The following is a 22,882-nucleotide window of genomic DNA, read 5'->3' as shown; positions in this document are numbered from 1 at the left end:
GGTGGTGAGGCACTGTACAGGTTGTCCAGAGAGGTGGTGGACTTCCTCTCCCTGGAACTGTTCCAGGCAAGGTTGGATGGCTCTGAAGAACCTGATCCAGTGGAAGGTGTCCCTGCCTGTGGCAGGGGGGTTGGATCAAGATGGTCTTTAAGGCTCCTTCCAAACCAAACCATTCTGTGATGATCTCTGGTTTTGTGAAAAGAAAAAATAACCTGGAGCCTCCGTATCCTCTGAATTCTTCATTAAGGTGCTAAGACTGTTACCACTGGAAGTATTCTAGGTAAAGTGCTAGGTTTATCTTTCTAAAACTAACGTAATCTCTAAATTATTTCTTTTCATAATTACAGAAGAAAATGGGATGTAATGGAACATTTAGGAAGTGCTTCTCTCTTAAAGGGAGCTACTGTAATAATAACAATGACAATAATAATAGTGACTGTAATAATAAGAGTGACAGTGGGTTTACACCTGTGATACCAAAAGTGAGGCTGTCCTGCACCCTAAGGATATGCAGAGCCTGTGTGACATTGTCCAGTGCTGTAACTAACTCAGGAGTGAAATGTAGCAGCTGCTTAAATAGAGACCAGTAACATGATACAGCACTTTCAGTCCAGCAGGGAAGCACCTTTCTATTAGAAATGCAGGGTAAATTTATATTAGAAATTAATACTAAAACAGGAATCATAAAACTTAAAAAAAAATAAAAATCATGCATATGTTGCAATTCAAGCACGGTAAACTCTGTAATAAAAGTAAGCTTCAGGTGTTTTAAATGGTGAGATTTTTAAACTGCAGCTAAACAAGGTGTCACCAATCAAGCTGGAATTTAGCCAGGACAGGGAAGATAACAACACTACTACCCTTGTGCTGCTTTTCAAGGATCAGGAATGCTCAGGACTTCATTTCACACAGCATCTAAAGCAGAAATTCTCAGCAGCACAGCAAGCCTTGTCCTACTCAGACATATATCCACATTCTTTTAGGGAATGCAGTTCCTACACCATGTTACACAAGAGACTTTTCCAAAAGAATGAAGAATGCTGCCAGACAGGCCAAGTTCAGAGCACATGTCAAACACACAAATCAAGTGTAGACTAATGAACAATCTACAGACTTCTGAGATGCACAAACATCTGCAATTTCTCTATGTCGAGGAAACCAGGAAAGAGATTAGTGCACTCTACACATTTCAAATGAGGGCTAAGTCAAGTTCTTGATGTTGTATGAGGGTTTTGTACTTTACCTGACTGACAGAAAAATCTATGGTGAGTCTGACATTTGAGGTTTCAATTCAGCACTTTTGAAAGCACCTATAAAAAACCTCCACCTCCAAAAATAAGTGGTCTAGCTCAGTTAGCAGAAAATATCACATGGGATATAGCTGGACTTGTTAGAAGGAACTTAACTTTGGAATGGGAATGAATGAAAAATTCAGTTCAAGCTGTAGTGTTCAAATTAAGTTATTAACCCCTCAAAACATGTGTGGAAACAAGGGGTGGACAAACAGAAGTTTCACAGATAGCAACATCAGGAATCCAGGAACCATCAGTCTGAGAGGATGAGCTACCCAGGAGCTCACCAATTCCAGAGAGGAATGCCCCTGGCGCTGGGACAGAGCACGGCATGTGTTACCTACCACGTAAGTACTGACGGTCTCGGTCACCACGCTCCGAACAGGAGCTTTGGAGCCTCCAGCTGCTGACACAGCTGGAGAGGGTGGTGGGATCAGGACTGGTGAGATGGTGGCCTGTGGAGGAGGAGGAGCTGGAGCCGGAGGAGGGGTGACGTGAACGGGAGCTGGCACCGGTGACGGCACAGGCGGAGGTGTTTTGGGCCGCACCGCGGGAGCGGAAGGTTTGCCCTCTGGAGCTGACACCACTTTGCTGATGACTCTGTAGGACCAACATTGACAATTGTTAGAGCTGATGGGAGAGAAAGCAAAGATCGATCACCGATTAGAGAGAGAGAAAATACAGAGCAGCTAATTCATGTCACCCTAGAGTCACCAAAGAGGCTGTTTCAAGGCCACTGCTGCCATTGCTGCACCCATCCATTCACAGGATAAAGCACAGAGCCATTACAAAGTGAATGCCAGGACAGGCTGAGCCAGTCTGTACCTCACTGTCGTATAAATATTCTCTGTGGCTTCGCTAAACCTTGTTTCGTTAAGTTTTATTGCATTAGCTCAATTTGTGGGAAATATTAGAAAGGAAAGTTAATCAGCTGTGAACAGCACTGATTTTAATCTTCAAACTGAGAGACAATATCATCCTGTTAAGATCCTACATTAGGGGGTTCTGCAAATATTTGCTAGTTTGGTATTTCTTTCCCCAAATGTTTATGAAATCAGCAGTGGATCTAGTCAGGACAAATAAATGACGCACACTATACACTCAGCAGTTAAAATATTGCTACTTACTGGAGTAGCTGAAGTAGACAGGATGTAGCTCTAGTAAATACACTGTATAGAACAATCTTGCCCAGGAAGAGGGATACATAGAAGACCTAACATTTATTAATGACTGTTGATACACAGTGCTATTGATGTGCGTGCAATTTCACAGACAAGCCAGAAAAAGCCCTTACTATAAGGCTCTAGGTTAGAAAAATAAAGAGAAGGAAAAAGAAGTTTTAAAAAAACAGAACAAAAAAACCCCCAGAAAACCCCAATACCTCAAACAAAATATAGGTCTATCTTTTTTACCACATTTTGGTAAATCATTTAACTAATTTACTTATATTTGAATGGTAACTGTGGGAGTGCAATTAATTTGTGACAGGATTGTAAAAAGAGGGTGATTTAAAGAAAGGTTAGACATTCCAGGTACAAACATCACTTAAGAAAATAAAAAATGCAGACATCAGTAGACAAACCCTTATGAAAATCAAATTGCAATGACTCCTGAGAACCAGGAATATCCAGCTCCACTGTCAATGGGAATTCTAAGTGCATCTTTAGAGTTTATTGCAACTCTGATACTCCAAAGGCAGTATCACTAGGATTTGAGACATTGTCTGAATTTCAAGTAAATAAAATTCCAAGCCATCATTTGAGAAATGGAATTGGAATTACACAGTATGTAATACCTTGCTGTGATAATGGTGTTTTTTCTCACAACACTTGCACTACAAAATCAGAACAATAGCAAGTTATAGTAAAGCACACTTAGTAAAAGGAAACAAGAGCAAGGAGTTTGGTACTCCTGCCTAACCCCCAGCTGCAGCCTCACTTCTAGGAGCAAACAGGAGAAGAAAATAAAAGAGTGGAATCTAAAGGGTGATAGATGATTCTTCCATCAGCAACACTGAAGACGTTCACACTACATGTCCCAGTGATTGCTAATGTGGGGCTCAGGCTCTGTATATGTGTCACTAAGGTGCTAGACTGTGAGTCAAAGCGCAGGAGTCTCAAGTTATGTTGTCTATGACTTGCAGAAGGAAGCAAGTCCTACTGTCAGGCCATCGTGGGAACAACCTACACATCAAAACCAGCCTCTTTCCCCTGTTAGTGGGGAACATCCAAAACCCCACTGTTATCCCCCACCAAGAAAGCTTTCTGTTTGGCTTATGATGTGTTTCTGGTTCAGTGAAAGTCCCAGTGTGTGGCTCCTGGGGCTCCTGCCAGACTGGCTATGCCCAACTCAGATGTTTCTTGTGTCTTCCCCATTCCACAGGCAGTGCTGGCTCCCAGCACTGAATGCCTAAGACCTTGGTTGGTGCCAATACTCCTATGATTTGTAAAGTTATCCTCGTGACTGAAGAGCCACATCTCAGTAAACAAACTGTTAGCTATAAAAAAAGTGAGGATAGGGGCAGTCAGCAAAACATTGGCACAGCAGAAGTCATTTGGATGCTTTCAAACATCATTGCCCCTTCTTTCCCTGCCACCCTGTCCTACATCCTGCAACAAACAAAGTCCTGCTAGGAGTTCTTCAGGGAGTCAACCCTCCCCAAGTCTAGACTAAGAAATCTATTAGCTAATAGGGCTTTGAACACAACTCTGCACACAGTGTAAACACTTTGAGAGAAGTATTAGCTAATACAATTTGAATAAAAGTGACCATGCCCAGCTAACATATGAAATTAAATTACAGAGTTTCTTGGTCCAAAGCCAAGTTCTCCTCCTGCACAGGGTCTTCGAAGCCACTCTGCTAATAACTGCAGAAGCTGCAAGGAACACCACATGTGAAATCTTCCAAAACTACAAATATTCATTAGCGAGCAACACACACTCATCAATTGGCTGGCGTGCCTGACGTGTGCAATTAGGACATGTTCAGTATATAGGGCAGCTTGTTTATCTTGATTTTAGAGCTCAGTTATCAAAACAGGAGATCGGCATTTCGGAGCACGCTTGGGCCTACCACTCCCTTGGGCTAATGAAGTTCAGAGACTTTAGACTCCAGAGTGGAGAAATGAATGGTTTTGTGCTACACCATTAGAGGTGATGGAGTAATCTCAGTGAGGGTGGTTTAGCCTGTCCTGAAGAAGGGGCTGCACACATGGCAATATGGAGGTGGGGAGAAATCAAAGGGAAATAGCAGTCCCACGACTAATAATTACTGTTACTTCAGACTTGGAGAGAAACCTGATATCAAAACACTATGTAAATGATGGCAAGATTTATAAGCTCTGTTTTATAGACAGGAAAATTGAGGCACAGAGCACACTGCAAGTAGGCAGCTCTCACAGCAGCAGAGCTTCAGTCCACCTGGTACCTGAGTCCTGCTGGGATTTAAACTTTTCCTTGGGACATCACCACACATATATTGTTACCTTATTTCCCAAATGTGTTTTCATCTGTCCAAAATCATCAATTAGTCTGCAAGTACAATATTATATAAAACAAATTTTCGCCTCCTTCTCCACACCAATCTAAGAACTCTAAAACTGAGGCTGAATAAGTATTTTTTTAAGAAATTAACCACCATCAAAACAATCAGAGTCCTGAGACAAGAACTCCATTTCTCTGCAGACTGCTTGCCCGGCAAGGTAGCACAAACAGATTCTACACTGAAAGATAAAAGGTCAATTAAAAGTTGTTTTTGAATCAAAACAGTTCCTCCAGAATAAAGGGGTGTGAGAAAACCTTTGGAATAGATGTGGTAATAAGAGCCTCCATAAACTGTGACTACAGGTTACCACTCCCTTTGAAAAACATCAGAATTAATGTAAATATTGTGTATTTGGTTATGTCCAATCTAAAGTCACTTTAGATTTTTTTCTAAATGCCAGCAGGAGCTGTTCCTGCTCACAGAACCTCAGTGTATTTACCATTGAACACATGTATTGATTTGTCACAGAGTGCCCAGTAGTAAGCAAGAAAACATATCTAAAAGTAATAAAAAGGGGAAAAACCTAAGGGATGTGAAATTTAAAGTGGAAGGACAGAGAAATCCTCAAATACCATGATTACCAATTATTTTTCCATGTTGTTTTTTAATAACCCCTTTGCTGAAAGAGCAGAGCATAAAGCTTCCTGACAAAGATAATTTTAAGTTATTTTTCTTCCTCAGAATCTGTTCCAGTGCAAACAGCATTTCAACCCAATATGAGAACTTAATGAGATCAGCCATTGCCATTTCTGCTCAGCTACACCAAGACTGTGCTGGGCCAAGACAGTAGGGTGTAATATCTGAATCTCAGCTGAGGAGTCAGCTCTCCTGGAATCAAAGAATGGTTGGGTTGGAAGGGACCTCAAAGATCTTCCAGTCCCAACCCCTCTGCCATGGGCAGGGACATCTTCCTCTAGACCAGGTTTTTCAGAGCCCATCAAGATTGATCTTGAACACTTCCAGGGATAGGGAGTCCACCACCTCCCTGAGCAACCTGTGCCAGTGTCTCACCACCCTTACAGTAAAGAGTCAGTGCTTATCTACTGGTTTAAAACTGTGTCCAACACTGCTCCAAGGGAAGGAAGAAAATAAAACTTCAGTTAAGTTTTCCTGTTTCTCAGTAGGGTAGAGTGAATGAAAACCCTTTATAATCATCATTCTGGGGCAATCACCTTGTTCACAGCTGTAGCTCCAAACCCAAACAGGATGAACACCAAGCGCCAGCTTGCAGGCAAAGTGCAAATTCTACCAAGATTTAAAGTGTTGAAACAGGTCAGTTGGTTTCTAATCGTCTCTAAGTGGCAGAAGCTACATCTGGAGCAAAATGAAGCTCCAAGGTGTGAAATGGTTTCCTATCTTTGGAAGTAATTTATTTGATTTCATTCTGATCCTTACGGCTGAAAGCCCCATTGACTGCTTCACCTGAACACAGGGGAAAGACGTGCACCAAAAGGAAATGGCTTTTCAAAAACAGGATAAAAACAGGCCACAGGACAGAATGATTGCTATGGGCAATGAGCTCCAAAAAAATGATGTATCAATACTTTGAAAGGTCTAGTAAAAAAATCACAGTAATCTTTGTTTCTCAGAGGCAGAGCTCCCAAGAAGCTGTTTCTCTGCCCAGAGGAAAAAAGTAACATTTGAGAAGTCCTAATTATTTTCCAAACCCATGATCCATTATTAAGCAAGGAGAAGGAGTTAAATGGGTTAAATGGGTCTCTGAGTGTAGGAAAATGACACTATCAACTGCACTGACATAACTGAAACTGGTGCAATTCACTTGGATTATCAATCATCATATTATCTATTAGCTTTGACATTCTCTTACTGATATAATTCCTTGATGCTAGAAAGTGATGTAACTATTTTGTTACTGAAAAATCTCATACCTGGAACTGAGATTGCTGTACCAGAAAAAACCTAAGAACTCTAAGGTCTGTGGGTAAGAGTGTCAAAAACACCTAAGGAAATCAGGAAATTTCCATATGATTTGGATTCTTCAAAGATAAGAGGTGATTCTGAAAATTTTATTCCAGCCCTGGAGGAGAATCAGTGTGATTTAAGCTCTGATATGTAGGCTAATTCCCATATTCCCACTTTTAGAAAGAAAATTTATTTGCTGTTTCATATCCTGCTGTATATTTTATTCTGTACAAACAAGTCATATTGGCAAAGAAGCTCCACAAGCACACACTGTAACCGACTTGAGAGTTTGTAGAGTGCCAGAATGCACCAAACCTCCAATGGAACCCCAAGCAATTTTGCAAGTGAAAATACTTCAACACTTTAACCACCTGCTGTGTGGAATTCTTCTCTATCAAGGAAACTGAACTTTGAGCATTTATTCCAAGATAACATCCACTTCTTTAGGTGCCTGCCTCTTCCATAAAAATAGTGTTGACCTTCAGTGGTGCACATGGAGATCAAGTGCTCATTCTCCATTTCAATGGAGCTGGGGAAGGGTCTGGAGCACCAGGAGCAGCTGAGGGAGCTGGGGGGGCTCAGCCTGGAGAAAAGGAGGCTCAGGGGAGGACCTTATCACTTTCTAGAACTCCCTGACAGGAAGTGCAGTCAGGTGGGGGTATGTCTTTTCTGCCAAGTAACAAGTGAAAGCACAAGAGGAAACAGCCTCTAGCTGAGCCCGAGGAGGTTCAGATTGGATATCAGGGAAAATGACTTCATGAAAAGGGTTGTGAAGCACTGGAACAGGCAGCTGCCCATGGCAGTGGTGGAGTCACCTATCCCTGGAGGGATTTAAAAGACATGTAGCTGTGTCACTTGTGCACACAGTTTAGTAATGGACTTTGCAGTGCTGGGTTAATGGTTGGATTTGATGATCTAAGACATCTTTTACAACCTAAATTATTCCATGATTCTACTATTCTAACATTATGGCAAAGCCCCACAAACATCTGGACATTCAGTCCAGCTGACATTTCCAGCTAACTCCTTTGCTTTATGGACACATGCACTGCTAAAATTGAATTACAGGTTTTCTACTGTTTATCTTCCCATTACTTTAAGTGAAACAGAGTTCTGCCCTTGGCCTTCACCATCTGTATCTGTTACACCCAGAGTATTTCTCCCAACAACCACAAGCACCTTTCTGTCGATGACTCCTAAATCTCCCTCCCATTTTCTCACCATTCTGACTTACACCTCTGGATGGTTCATTGCCAGTCTGACAAAACAAAACTGAGCTGGTAGCGTGGCGTCTTGGTATCTTTCATCTTTTTTTTCTTTCTCTTATCATCAATAACAAACATATTCAATGTTAAAACCACCTGGCACCAACCCCTTCTGCTGAGTTCTCAAGAGCAAAACCAGAACCTGGTAAAACATGTTTATGTCAATGAGCTCTTTGCAAACTTTCTCTCCTATGTTCCCTGCAAACTGCCTTTTATTGTTGTATGTATTGGGAAATGTTATGGGATGCGTGGTCTAGGAGCTTGCCCATCAACCAGTCCTATCCACCCTTTTTGGTGGGTACTGGTATAGAACATGAATTATATTAACTACCAGAATGTTGTACCAGTATGGGTTAAGACCTTAAACATGGAATTTTCAGCTTGTTACCAAGCTTGTTTTTGAAAGAAACAAGTAAGACAGATGGTCCTGGACTTGGAGACTCTGTACAGCTAAAGACCAATTGTTAAGGACAACTTCACTAAATTCAGGCAGGACCACCTGTTCTTTTGTGGCTGTTTCTTTATGGTCTTCTTGTCCACATCCAGCACCCAGGAACTACCACCCAAATTTTTGGGTCTATGGAGTTTCCTCACTTTTGTTTAAAAACCTCAATAAAAGAGTGAATAAAATGAAGCACCTCTGTCAAAGACAAGAACAAATCAGTATCTTTCTCTTGCAGCCACCCTCAATGGAAAGTTTATTTTTGAAACAAATACCCATCTACCTTTCTAATCTTTCACACGTTTGATCAGTTTCTGTTCTGCTTCATAAGGGCAGCTGCTCATGGCCATTTACACAAGCAATTCCCTCATGTGTCTAAACCTGCCTGAAGAATTTTTTTTTAAATTGTGGTATATTGTATAATTTTTTTTTTTTACTCTTGGGCAATAAGCAGAAAAATCAAAGAATCTCACAGTAAGTTGTTTTGTTTTCTAATGACTCAAGCCTTTTTATGGATTCACTTTTGGAGTCATCACCCAATGTGGCCAGCAGCAAAATGAAAATAATTTGCCACAGACTACTACCTACCATAAACAGGATGAATAATTAGTTGGGGTGACTTCAGTAATTAAAAAAAATGAAGAAGAAACTTAAGGACTACATCTGAAGTTGTAAATTTAATTCATGCTCAAGGAAGAAAAAGCTGTGCTAAATCACCTCTAGAAATATAAACAAAAATGATAATTTACTTGGTTTGGTAAAAGGGATATGGTATTCTTCACTTTTTTTTTTTTTTTCCATGTAAAAGCTGCAATCCTGCAGCAAGGGAGAGGCTGGGGAACCTCCACGAAAGTGAAGGAGCCTTTTGGATGGATACAGGACCACACATGGGGATTTACAGCAGGATTTGGGTCAATATGTTACACTAAAAAAGAACAATTGGGAAAGGGATATGAATCATAGCTGAGACAGTATCTTCATTAAAATACATTCAGCATTTAAAAAGGCACCAAAAATCAGTCCTCCAGCTCTTATAATTTAAAAGACCACAGAACAGAGAAATGTGGGTATGTCAGTAAATACACTCACAAAGATTGATGAAAGCTGTAAAGATCACTGGAATTCCTGTAGCACACCTTGGAGAGGAGCAAGATCATTTTTCATTACTCTGCCTCCTCACTTAGGTGGTCTATTGATCATATCAAAAATGATTTCACCATTACATGCTCTTTTACAGCAGAAGTTGGATTGACACCCAGAGCAGTAGTTCTGTCAACGCACAGTTAACATGGCCTTTCCCTGCTAAAATAATTGGGATACCCATTAGCACAGCAATAAACACAGACTTTTACTGCTTGTGCTCTACTGTTTAATTTTCCCAAACAGTGGTTAGCCCTTCTCCATTTTTCTCCCTGAAGTATCACTTTTTTTTTCCCCTCCTCTTTAATTCCTCAATGAATTCTCCTCTGGAGCTTTCCCCTGAATAAGCAACGTCTCGCAGGGTAACCAACACCGCCCACAGCTGTGTCCCACAATAGCCCCATGCTGTGCCACTCTGTCTGTCCAAGGGTTTGGTCACGGTGCCTTAACTGCTCCAAACACTGCCCTTATTCATCAAAACGTGCAGCAGGAGGGGCTTCCAGCAGGATTCCTTTACCTGTTTCCCCACCACAAAACAGTGCAATAAATGGAATGGGTCATGAGCTACTTGGCTGGTAATGCAAACCTAAGGCTTGACAAGTCAATAAAAAGCCAATCCTTCCCTCCCCAGCCACACGTCGGGAGCCAAGGCTGGAGGCAAACAATTTGGATATGCCTGTACAGGGAGCTTAATGAACCCCATTATTCAGCTTTTGTGGGCAAACACTATGAAGACAATAATGTAAATTATCAAAGTCTGACGAGCACAAAAGTTTCTTCACACCCTCTGATTTATCTGTATGAGAACAACCCAGTTAAAAACTGAAGCTCCTGAATATATACAGCAAAGATGATTCTGTAACAGTCAGGTGCATTCTTGGAAACTGCACACGGCAGGATTCTAGTTTAACCCAAACTAGCAGCAAAGTCTTGGATATCCAGTTTTCCACAACTCACATAGAGCTTGAACAGTTTTAAAATAACACACATTCATGTTACAGCAACTCAGATCCCCAGTGACTTTGGGGAGCACCAACACAGTTCTTGCCTAATTTCTTTCTTCAATACGAAATAGTCAATTAGAAACATATGGATGTATTTGTTAAAACCTTCTTCTTCTCTCCTCCCTTGGTGCCATGACCTTTTAAAGTCTGATTGTGTATGAGTCTGTGCAGTTTTCCCAAGAAAATTCAATCTCTGGAGAGTTTGCAACTTAACTCTTTTGTAAATTAAGCTTGTTGTAGATAGAAGATCCATCATTAAGGCTTTTTTGGTGAGCATGCACTTGGTGGCACTCTGCATGCTACAAGTGAAATTATGAAATTATGTAGTTCTGTGGGATTTCAAAAAGTATGAGTGAAAAACTGTTTTGCTGCAATTTTGTGTTGCACTTAAAATAACCAATTCTTGAGCAAATAGAACTGAAAGAGAGCAGGGTTAGATTGGATATCGGGAAAAAATTCTTCCCTGTGAGGGTCATGGAACTTCTTACATGGATAATCAAGAAACTTGGTGTAATAAACTAGGTTCTCCTGTCCTCCCAGTCCCAAAAATATTCTTCTGGGTCACTGATATTTCAAAGAGAGGTCACATCTATGATCACAGGATAATTCCTCCATCTTGACCCTTGGTTTTGAGATCCTCTGCACAGGCTGTCAGGTGGTTTTGCTCATGGCTTTTGTCATGGGGGTATCATGCAGATGAATGAGCCTCCACACATAAATAAGTTGGCTATAGACTGATATTATCCTACCAAGTAATAAAGATTTTTAGTGGGGCCAATTAAGTATCTGGGTAACAAAATTTTTTTCATCACCTAATCTTTTTACGAATTTATCTTACAATCCACAGGTTGTTTATTATACATTTTTATAGGCACATACACATACATATCTAAGCATGTGTGTGATCTGTTTTTGGAGAAAGTCACGTACCTATTCACTTAAAAAATATAGAAGACAAGGGGCAATTTCATTAGAGCAGCAGGTCAGGTTTACCAGTTAAACATTGTTAAAATGCCTGTCTTTCCCTTTCTTCCTGTCTGCTTTCCAGGTTCCCTGCTGATGGCAGAGTTATGATATGGGTCTAGAGCAAAAGTCTGAAATTTTAAGGTAAATTTGGAGACCTGATTTCACAAAAAACATATATCCTGCTTCCAGGATACAGAAACACTGGGACAGCACCCAGTGAGTAGTACTGCGCTTTGTGGTCTGGCATTAGTGTCAACGCCATGTGTTTTTTCTTAAAAGCTGTATTTAAATGTAGAATAAATTTATCAGAAGTATCAAACATTACAGCATGTACTTTTGCTGAAGTTTATGTCAGCTGTAGTAGTAGCTGTAATGTCAGCACATTATCAATAGATATGATTTAAAAAAACTTTTATATATGAAAAATGATAGTTCCTAGGAAAAATAACAAGACCAAAAAAAGCCATGATGTAATTGAGTAAAAGTACTAAACCCTACTCATCATTTGCAGTTCATTTAAAATTTAAAAGTCTGTGTTTTTTGTTTTGCTTGTTTTGTTTTGAAAAAAGATAGCATCTCTAGTTCCTTCCTATACTAACTCAGTTAGCAATCTACCTTGATAACACTGGAATGGAAAAAAAAAAAAAAAAAGTGAAAAACCCTTCCAACATATCATTCAAATCATATCTAAAAAGGTGGTCATAAATATTTTAGAACCCAAGCAAACCAATAAGAGCAAGGCCCATTAAGGATAAGATCTTTTACAACAAATTAAATAAAACAATTTATTGAAGCCTGGACTTGAGATAAACTAGATTTACTAGCTGACCTTTTATTCATTTAAAGAACAAAATTAGCTCTAATTGCATTAGAATGGAATCCAGTAAATTTCTTCTAATGTGGCATCCATGCAAGTATTGCTGTAATTGTTTACAACTAAGATGGAAATGCTTTGATAATAATCTACTTTCTTCTTGTTTTACTGTGCAGTTAAAACACTTCCAAAAAAACTCTTAAGCAGGACAGTTTTTCCAATATTGGTTTGTCCATCCTTCAGCAATAATACATTTTCATGTCTATTAACCCAATGTAGTAAATGGCCACTTCTTTTGAGCTGATGTGTGTTGTAAGAACATTTGCACTCCAAACAAGCCAGAATGCAGGTATTACTTTAAATCTGAGAAATATGGACTGTTATTCACAACCAAACACAAGAGAAAAGACTTCCCTGCTGCTGCCATCACTGCTTTGTACACTGGTCCAAGCAGAGGAGTCAAGAAGTTAAAATTACAAAATCACAGAATGACTTGGGTTAGAAGGGACCTTAAAGATCATCCAGTTTTGATCCCCTGCCACGGGCAGGGACACCTCCCACTATCCCAGGTTGCTCCAAGCCCTGTCCAGCTTGGCCTTGGTCACTTGCAGGAATGGGACAGCCACAGCTTCTCTGGGCACCCTGTGCCAGGGCCTCACCATCCTCGCAGGGAAGAATTTCTTCCTCAAATCCCATGTAACCCTGCCCTCTGTCATTTTGAAGCCACTCCCCCCTATCCTGTCACTCCATGTCACTTTGTGGAAAGTCCCTCTGCAGTTTTTTTTGGAGCCCCTCAGGCACTGGAAGGGGCTCTAAGGTCTCTCCACGGCCTTCACTTCTCCAGGCTGAAGAGCCCCAGCTGCACTGCAGAGGGATTTTGCCTCTCCATTTAGTTTCTACTCATATCAACTTCTAGTAATCCTTAAAAACTTTCCTTGCACTTTTCCATGGAGATTCATGATATCTTCAAACAATCCCATGCCAGTAAACTCCATAGACAGACTAATTGAAACACAACATTTTTGTATGATAATTGCCAGGTATTTAGAATATCATTACTGACACAGAAGAAACATAAGTTTAACTTTCCCTTACTATAACACATCAAAAAGCTTTTCTTTCTGCCTGTTATGAGATCCTCAGATGGGTGGCAAGGTGCCACTAAAGATGCAAAAATGAATTTGAAATAAAAGTGAGTTTCACAAAAGCACATGGAACAAGATGTCAGTATCTCAGACCCACTGAGGGCTGGCAGGGATGACAATGATGCACCCACATGACCTGTAGCAAACCGATGGAGCCTCAAGTCCCCTCTCAAAACATGTGTGGGTATGAGAAACAGCGTGGTGAGATAAGGTTGGAAGATAACTGGTGCTAGAATATGGCTTCAGAAGTTTAATTCAGAAGTTCTGCCTTGAAAATATGAGTTAATTTCCCCCATATAAACATTCTACAGTCCTTGAAAAAGCAGAATTTTAAAGTATCTAAAAGCTCCTCAAGGAGGAAAATGGATTTGTGGGCTTTCAAGGGACAGTATGTCCAGCCATGCACATTCAAATCATGCTCAGCAGGACAGACAAGTATTCTGAGAAAGCTGGAACTTTGTACAACAACCTGAGGCACAGAAATTTTAGATCACACTCAAATACTTTGAAAGGAAGAAAGCAAAAATGGTTAATAATTGGGGTGTGGGTGTCCTTTAGAAACCAAGGAATGCCTGAAATCCCTTAGCAACTTCAAACCAGTAAAAGTCATGGTTACTACTGGGGAGAAAAAGGAATCAGAGAAAAAGAAAATAATCATCAAAATCCCATTTGATTTCTAGAGCAGAAAAATTAGTGATTAGGGGGTTTAGTTCCTAATGGCTCCATAAGAGAAACAATTGCATTAGCAGTATTTAATGCAAGGAATGGAAATAACAGATCTGTGTGGTGCTCATATTTACCACTGGACATGAAAGTGTGCTTTGTGCCATGAAATCAACACAAAAAACCTGATTAAAAGAAACCCTTCACATACAACACAGGACCAGCCTAAGAAGCCTGGTGACGCATTGTTTCCCCAGCCTCTCCAGCCTCCTGTTTATGCTGGATGATCTCAGGATAGGGATCACCCTATTTATGCTCATCCAGTACAAAGTAGCTATTATTTGTACAACAGCACCCAATAATTAGGGAGCTAATGAACCAGCACTTGAAATGCGTTAGGTACACTCATGAATAATCATCAACAGTTACAATAAAACAGATGTGTATAAAGGAATTGCAACTGTTATGTTTTAAAGCATAAAACAACTGTTAGCTGGGGAGTGTTGTGAAACTTAGCTGTAGGTTACACTCAGGATAAGCATCCATTACAGAAACCACACTAAATGTCACTGGAGGCATTGTGCCAGCCTAGATGGAGTCCTGTAATCCATGCCCTAGAAAGACATGGAATGGGACACACAGTAGGATGGATGGAAGGTGATGGATCTCACTTGGAGAATACACTTTGGTATATAAATGTAATTTACCACTAATTTTTAAGCTTTTCCCACTGAAAAGAAGAGCTCCCACAAGCGCCAGAGGATGGACTGGGGTGAACATACACCTTACAGATGGATTTATTTGTACTTACATCTTGTCTTGGCCTGCGCCCACTCTTAAAGTCAGCCGAGGAATAACCGGTGATGGAGCTGGAACAACTGGTTCCACCTTTATCTGTACAGGGGAACACAATCATCAATCAAAGACTGCAAGCAGATTCTCAAAATACATTAATTACATGAAAGGACTGATGGAGTTAACCAGAGTATATCAGCTTAATGAGACTAATCACTATTCTCTCACACTACATCCCGTGGCATGGATGGGTCTCAGTCTGTGGGGAGTCCCAGCCATAGCAATTCAAAAATACAAACTTTAAGCTAAAAACATCAACTTGAAATTTTGCTGTATTTGTACCTCCTGATACAATTTGTTTGCAAATCTTCCTAACTAAGTACTTTTCTAGAGACACAAAACTTCACAGTTTGTTTCTAAACAATGACATGAAATGCTTTGATCTTAGTACTCAAACTTGTTAGACACCCATTGGTGTTTGCACATTTTTCTGATATTTAAATTCAATTATTTCCTAGGTTCATCACAAAAATGTACCATGACTCTCTTGAATCAAAAAGAGAGACAAAGGAAGCAAATAAACTCCAAGCCGAATTTGCCAACAATGAATACTTTATGAAAGTTCTTATCCACACTGGCGTAACAGCCACTGCATTTTACTGCAATTAGGCTGAGGTTTTTAATGACTATTTTTCAAGTGGCCTGGGATTCAAATCTCGGTATCTGGTGGAGTTTAGACCACTTGAATATGTCCTTGAACTTATGGAACCAGTATATGCCAAAATTACCAGCTCCCACTGAGCTACTGGTTTGCAAAACCTGTACAGAATGAGCACAGATGCTACAGCTGACACTGTAATGATTCTCCAGGCAGTCATTACTCAACTTAGATCCATATATGAAAAGTGTATATACATTATATGTGTGTGTATATATATGAAGAGAGATGGAGACTGATCTCATTTTGAGTCTGTGTGTCACCATATTTAATAAAACAACCACTTGGCTGAATCTGCTCCAGGAACTCAAGAGACAAAACTACTATGCATACACTATATGGAAATCTGATCAAATCTCCAGTTTCATAAAGCTTTCACAGAAAAAGGGAGAGCAAACAATCAATGCAAAGCACAGAAAGCAGTGTGGGAAACAACAGGCCAGAGTGGGAGGGCTCAAGTGGGACTTATTTTGAGAAAGGTAATAAAAAAATCTCGTGCCAAGCATTTTGGCAAAAGAATTGGAGCTGCTCTCTAGGAGATGTCTAGGCCAGAGAGAGGAGAGCAGCCTGAGTGGTGCTCCTGCTCTGACAGAGTGAACTGTACTTTGCAATACAGCTCTCCATGGATATGGATTAACTGATTTCACAGGCCTCTCTCCACTCTTTGTTTATGTAGAAACATTTTTTGTTACGTCATTCCCCTGGAGTGTTGCAAGAGATTTTTTCCTCTGAAGCTTCTAATGCCTGCAACAATTTCACTGCCATCTTCCACAGATGAGTCTTTTCTCTGTTTCCCCAGCATCTTAACCTGTAACATCACCCACTGCTTACAGACTGAAACTGAACCCTGGGTACTGGAGGCTCAGGACTATGGCTTTGCACAGGCTATTTTGCCTCTTCTCCTGCAGGTTCTCCTTCTTCTTTAGTGCCTGTTTTGAATACAGAATGTCTTAGGAAAGGCACAGCTGCTGCAGCTTCCAGCACACAGCACAGAGAGATGCTCATGTCATTTATAAAGGTCCTTGGTTCTATTCTGAACAGTGGTGATGTGGGCTCACAGGGCAGAAGAAAAGCACATAAACCACTTTATGCTCAGATACCAACACCACAGTCTGCTGGGAGAAGAAAACAGGCCTCCACCACAATGCTAAATCTTACCCTTTGATACGAGAGGAAGCATCTTTCTACAATGTGGGTTTGTGTGTAGGGTTTACATCTTTAGACCAGGGAGAAAACTAAGGAGCATTCACAGTTACATCCTGCAGAGCTTGGTCTTCCTCTACACTGATGATAGGATTCTGATAGAGGAGCAAGGGCAGCTTACTTTGGGGCAGCTCTGGCGAGCCCTGTCCTGACACAAGGATGTTTCCATTTCTCATGAAGCAGTTCCTCAACTACTTTAGTTTCCAGCTCAGCTTATTAAGGTTAGCTGAAACTGGGTCAGCAGCTGCTCCCTGAGCTGCTCAGTCACTCCTACAGCATGCCTGGTAATCTCTGGAGTAAAGTGGGGTGTAACTTCTCCATGTGTTTGCTTTTCATTTGGTGGAGCTTGCAAGGCAGTGCCCCCAGAGCTCCTTTTCTGGCTCTGAGGGCAGCACCCAACACCACTGCAGGGCATGGAGCTGCAGGCAAGCCCTGAGACAAAGCTCCTCCTTCTTGGTGCCACCACCAAACACCCCCAGCATGGAGCCTTTCAGCTTCTGTTTTCTGCCATTTATACAGTGTTCTGTTTGCTGCTCTGTACCTTTCAGCTGCCTAGGGCAAAATTCCAGGAAAAACTCGATAAAAAGCCTCAATCACCCAACAGGATGGGATGTGCACTATATAGATAGTAACTATAACAAGGCTCAAAAATGGGAACATTACAGCTGAGTCTGTCTTTTGTTTAACTACAGCAATATTGGAAATGGGACTCTGATATTTTCTCCTGGCCATTAGGAGATGAAACTGCAGTGAGCCCACGAACTCATCTCCCAGGTTGTGCTTACACCTCTGAGGCAGACGCGCTGTGGCAGATTAAACATCCAAACTGTAACTTGATCATTTGCTCTTGCAGCACAACTGCTGGCTAAATAAGTCATTGTGTGATCTAAAAGCTAAATTAAGGAAACATGTACTTTTAGGGGTTAAAACGAAAGAGCAGCATTCTGGAGTAATACTGGGAATTGGGGCCAGCAGAAGAGCATTTACAGTGGATTACTAAGCTTCCCAAATCACCAAAGAGGTAAAGTCCAGCAATATAAGACTCCTTTGTAGCTAACTAAAAATACATTGTCAGTGGATTTGTCCAGTTTTATGTATAAGCAATACTTCTTTCACCTGAACTAATACTAGTAGTCATATAAGCCCCTTATTGCCATGTGCTGCATTTTTTTTGCTAATCTTCAAGGATTTAGCTTCTTTGCCACATACCTCAGGGCACCAACTGATAAAGCTCTAACTCTCCATTTTTCCAGGACACCAGCAGTGCGGCCTTGCAAAAAATGAAAATCGCTCAAGAGATTTAAAGGGGAAATTTATTTTTAAAATCCTGACTTGCAGCAAAGAGGTGGATTTAAAAAAAGCTTATCTCTCAAGAATCAGTTTAAATTTTAATTCTATCTGGGGACTCTTTCATGCATTTTAGCTTTAAAGTTTATCTTTTGACAGGGACTTTTTGCCAAGGTAATGGGCAGCTTTGTCAATTTAATTTGTCCAAGTTTTTATTAGTGTTGAACTCCTTTTCCTAACATATATATACATATATATATGGTGACTCTATACTGAAGCTTTACCAGTTTGTATTTGTTTATGTGTCTGTTTATCACTCTAAAGCAAACCTGACAGAGACAACTGCAGAAGAAATGCAAAACTGAACATATGCAATGAGGTAAAACAATTGCCTCTATTTTACACACACCCATATTTAATTTAAAAAATAAATCTCAGAAGAAATTCTCAACTAAATACTGCCAAAACAGCTCAGACACAAGGGGCAGACAGATAAAATGGGGAATCTGTGAAAGTGTTGCTGCAGTCTAAGAGCCGACATGAAATTATCATGGACAACTGGGCCACCACCCCATCCATCACCAACTCATCCACAGAAGACAAACTTTAGTTCCCCACATCACCCAGATTCTACATGGACCATTTGTAAACTTTAAAAATATAGCACATTTTGAAATCAGCACTTTGTTGCAAGTCCAGCAGGTAATGTAAGAGTGGCAAGAAAAGGAGAGTGAGGAATATCCCAAATCTGAGCGTGTACAAACCGAGTATTACACTCAAAGCAGGATGTAAAGAGCATCTTGGTAAAACTAGAACTCACACAGTGCTTCCTAAGGCTAAGGACAGAGATTTAGGAACTCTTGAATCCAAGGTTATCACATAGGAAGACAATCTCTTTATTTCCTTCTTTCTTTTCAATATTAACAATTTAATGCGTATTATAAGGTGAAGTGACAAAAAATTAGAGCAAATCCTGAATTAGGGTAGCTGCTTCTAATGGGATTTCAAATCTGATAACATGCAAATATGCTGGTTTCATTTCTTAAATATTAAATATATTCTCAAGATTAGGTGATATTGGAAAGAAGAAATTATCTTTAGCTGATGTAAATCAGTAAGAGTTACAGGAATGCAAGGAACTCAAACCCCTTGAAAATTAGCTCTCCCCTTCAGTCTCTAAAGCGTAAGACTCAGAACGAAAGGTGACATTTGAACACTTAGACCATAATTGGAAAATAATTTTCTTACTTCAAACAAATTGGTGCAGGGGGGCAGATTTGCTAAGAGAAGACTCAGCAGCTCTTTTGAGCATGTGAGATAATACTTATTTGAAGGCAGACTGCTTCTCATTTCTGTCCACCTGGGAATTTCCAGGCTTCTACAAACTTTGAAACAGCAGACTTTTAGAAACAAAATGTGAAATTTATATGAAAGGCATAATAATAATAATAATAATAATAATAATAATAATAATAATAATAATAATAATAATAATAATAATAATAATAATAATAATAATAAGCATAATAATAATAATAATAATAATGCCCTTCTAGTGGAAACCTACAGAACAAACTTGCTGCATCACAACACTGCATCCCTTTGATGTGTGTGTTGCTGTTGAGTCTGAGCTGCAGCTTTTCCAAGTGAAAAGTGAGTTGAGAAAAGCCAAGACAATCTCACATTTCAAATTCACAGAACTAGATTTCCACTGTTTTGTTTTCCAAAGAGGTGGACAATCTCTGAATTTGTTGGTGGACACCTTCCTTGGAGCTGTTATTATTAAGAAACACCAAACCTGTAACCACACTTCTCCTCAAAGCTCTTGGAAAATGCTCAGCAGCAAACATAGGAATCCATGTGGATTTTTCAATCAAGTGTGCCATCTCAACTCATCCAACCAGCTTACCTTTTCATGTTTGTGTTTCTCCTTTTCTTTCTCCTTCTTTTCTCTTTCTTTCCTCTCCTTTTCCTTCTCCTTCTTTTCCTTTTCCTTGTCCTTCTCCCTTTCTTTCTTTTTCTTCTTCTCTTTTTTGTCCTTCTTCTTCTCTTTTGGTTTCTCTTTGTCCTCAAACAGTTTCTCAGGTAGCATGGGAGACAAGGAAGGTAACATGCTGGGAAGCCTCATGGCACATGGTGTGCTGAACAAGGGCATAGACATTTCTTTGGGAGGTAACACAAGAGGTGCTGATGGCACCTTTATCTTATCTTCCTTACTCTTATCTTTGAGTTTCTCTTTGTCTTTTTTATCCTTGTCCTTTTTGCCTTTCTCTTTCTCTTTCTTTTTATCTTTATGTTTTTCTCTCTCTTTTTTGGTATTGCCATCTTTCAACTTTACTTTTGTGTCAGCATCCTCAAAGTCCTTTAGTTTGAATTTATACGGATCAGGATCATCCTCTTTGAGTAGTTCCTTCCACTGAAACTTTGCTTCCTTGTTTCCTTCCTTGTCTTTATCTTTCTCCTTGTTCTTTTCCTTCTCCTTATTTTTCTCCTTGTTCTTCTCTTTATCTTTTTCTTTTTGTTTTTCTTTCTTCTTCATTTTAGTTTTCAGCTCTTTTTTCAATTTCTTTTTCACTTCTGTCGATGAAGCCAACTTGGTTTTCTCCTCATAGACTTTGAGAAGAGGCTCTGGAGTTGGAGGTGAAGCAGAAGGAGAGGAGAAATAAGTGAAGTTGGTAGGTGGATTAGAAGGTGTCCCCATGTTTGCCTTCCGAATGACCTCATCAATGGAGTCATCCATTGTCCATGAAATGTCTGAACTTGAAGTCCCACCTGAGGCAGGTATTGGAGTTCCTCCTGCCTTATTTGCATTATTGGCAGGAACAGAAGGTTTAGGAGTTGTAGATTCAGATATAGAAAGTCTTTTAGGACTGGTAAAAATTTCCCCTTCTGATTCTGACCCGGAGGAAAACTCGAAGGGATCCGGTTCCCGTTCTGCACACGCACGAGCAATCACAGCATCGATCGAATCATCAATAGTCTTGTCCATGACCGGGACTTTCTTCACCTGGTTGTCCATATTTGGCTTGGGGGCAGGCTCAGGTGGTGTCTGTCCCTGTTTCACTTGAATATTTTCCTTTCCTATCTTCTCACTCAATGCAGCCAGAGGGGTTTTACTTGGTGTTTCAGGCTTCACAGGTGGTTGCGGAACATGAGCAGGAACCTTTGGACTTTTGGGACTTTTTGGGCTCTTGGCGCGACCTGGTGACTTTTTCTCTTTGGATCCAGTTTTTGGTGAACGAATGGGACTCCCAGCTACCACTGGTGAGGGTGTAGTTTTCGGTGATTTTGTCTTTTGTCCTGGAGAACTTGTTTTGGACTTTGTTTTGGGTACAAATGGCTTTGCCTCTGAAGTTTTGGGGGTCGGCACTTGGGATTTTGCAATGGGAGCCAACATAGGTGGTTCTGGCGAAGGGGGGGCTAAGTCTGTACTGTCCTGAACGTGAACTGGAGAAAGCATTGGTGGTACTTTTTGTGTATTTATTGAGCTAAGAGGCTCACGTGGCTCCACAGTTCCGTCCAAGGGGTCCCCTTTGGAAACAGACAGTTTTGGCCTTTTCACAGGTGGGAATTCCTCAGCATCAGGACTTTCTAATGGTCTCTTGCTTAAGTAGTTCTCATCATTAATTGTCTCATCCTCTTCCATATCTCCTTCTTCTTCCAGTGGGACCTGCATGGCCTCTGCAGATGTACCTCCATCGGTAGGAACCTGCTCCTCTTCCTCTTCTATAACAAAAAACATTTAGAAAAGCATTAGGATAACTGAAACAAACAAGCATCAGAGCAAATATTCATGTGCAGACAACTGGACACATAAGAGCTTCTTACTGGTCTGTGTGGAAGGAACAGGTGGCACCTCCTGTCTCACATCAGCTGCTGCTGGAACTGGGGGTGCCCTCACTGCAGTAACACTGAACCCATGAGCAAAGACGAGGAGGGTAGAGCTCACCAATGGCAGAGCTTTCAGAGCAGGTTCAAAGTGTCAGTTCTACCCAAAACCACCCTACTTCTACCACCTAACTTCTTCATTAATTTTTAAATGAAGGGAAAGAGGTTGAGCTGAAACATTTTTTGGTCTAATACAGTGTCAAGCAAAATGTCAAAGTAAAATTAATCAGAACTGTCTTTCTTGCCTATATATCACACGATTTTGACTACAGATTAACTACTAGGAAAACATCTTCTTAAACCTAGTTTATTCTTCCTGAAGCAGCACAGTCTGAAGGTTAAAGAAGAGGACTAAGCCCCATTCAACCTGCCAGGTTCTGTGTCTGATACCATCTTAAGAGCTGCTGCAGGTGGACATTATCTGTTATGACTATATGGGAACGCCCCAGCATCGTGTGTGTGTGCTGGTTCAGATCAGGAACATGCCTTTGAAAAGCATTTCCCCATCATCTCCCTTACTGCTGTTTTGTTTGCATCGTGGGACAATCCTGGAGTGCATATACTGGTATGATATGCATATGCTGTATTCCTGCAGCAGTGAAACCAAAATGAAGGAGAAATCCACCTAAAACACTCCAGAGCAAGTGGGCATTCAAAAACCAAAAACCAGCTTCTGAAAGCAAGATAAACCTGAAATCTACACAGTGTAGGCACCAGACATCAACTATTCTGAACCACTGTGGATACCACCTGTGTGATTGTGCTATTTTTTTGTTTAATAACAATTTTTTTTT

At 40.5% G+C, this 22,882-nt stretch overlaps 1 protein-coding gene across 1 annotated transcript in view; it reads right to left on the bottom strand.

The window, feature by feature from the left end:
* The window catches only part of TAF3 (TATA-box binding protein associated factor 3), a 113,502-nt gene that overhangs the window by 5,273 nt on the left and 85,347 nt on the right, over positions 1 to 22,882 (bottom strand). Inside the window, exons 3-5 of the mRNA XM_086886442.1 lie at positions 20,110 to 21,926; positions 15,009 to 15,091; positions 1,637 to 1,892 (exon numbers count right to left, since the gene is read on the bottom strand). Of these exons, the coding sequence (XP_086742568.1) occupies positions 1,637 to 1,892; positions 15,009 to 15,091; positions 20,110 to 21,926 (2,156 nt within the window). The remainder of the gene's footprint in view (positions 1 to 1,636; positions 1,893 to 15,008; positions 15,092 to 20,109; positions 21,927 to 22,882) is intronic.

Source organism: Cyanistes caeruleus, chromosome 4, assembly GCF_971803275.1.
Source record: "Cyanistes caeruleus chromosome 4, bCyaCae1.hap1.1, whole genome shotgun sequence".
Lineage (NCBI taxonomy): Eukaryota > Metazoa > Chordata > Aves > Passeriformes > Paridae > Cyanistes > Cyanistes caeruleus.
This window is presented reverse-complemented; position numbering and strand designations above follow the sequence as displayed.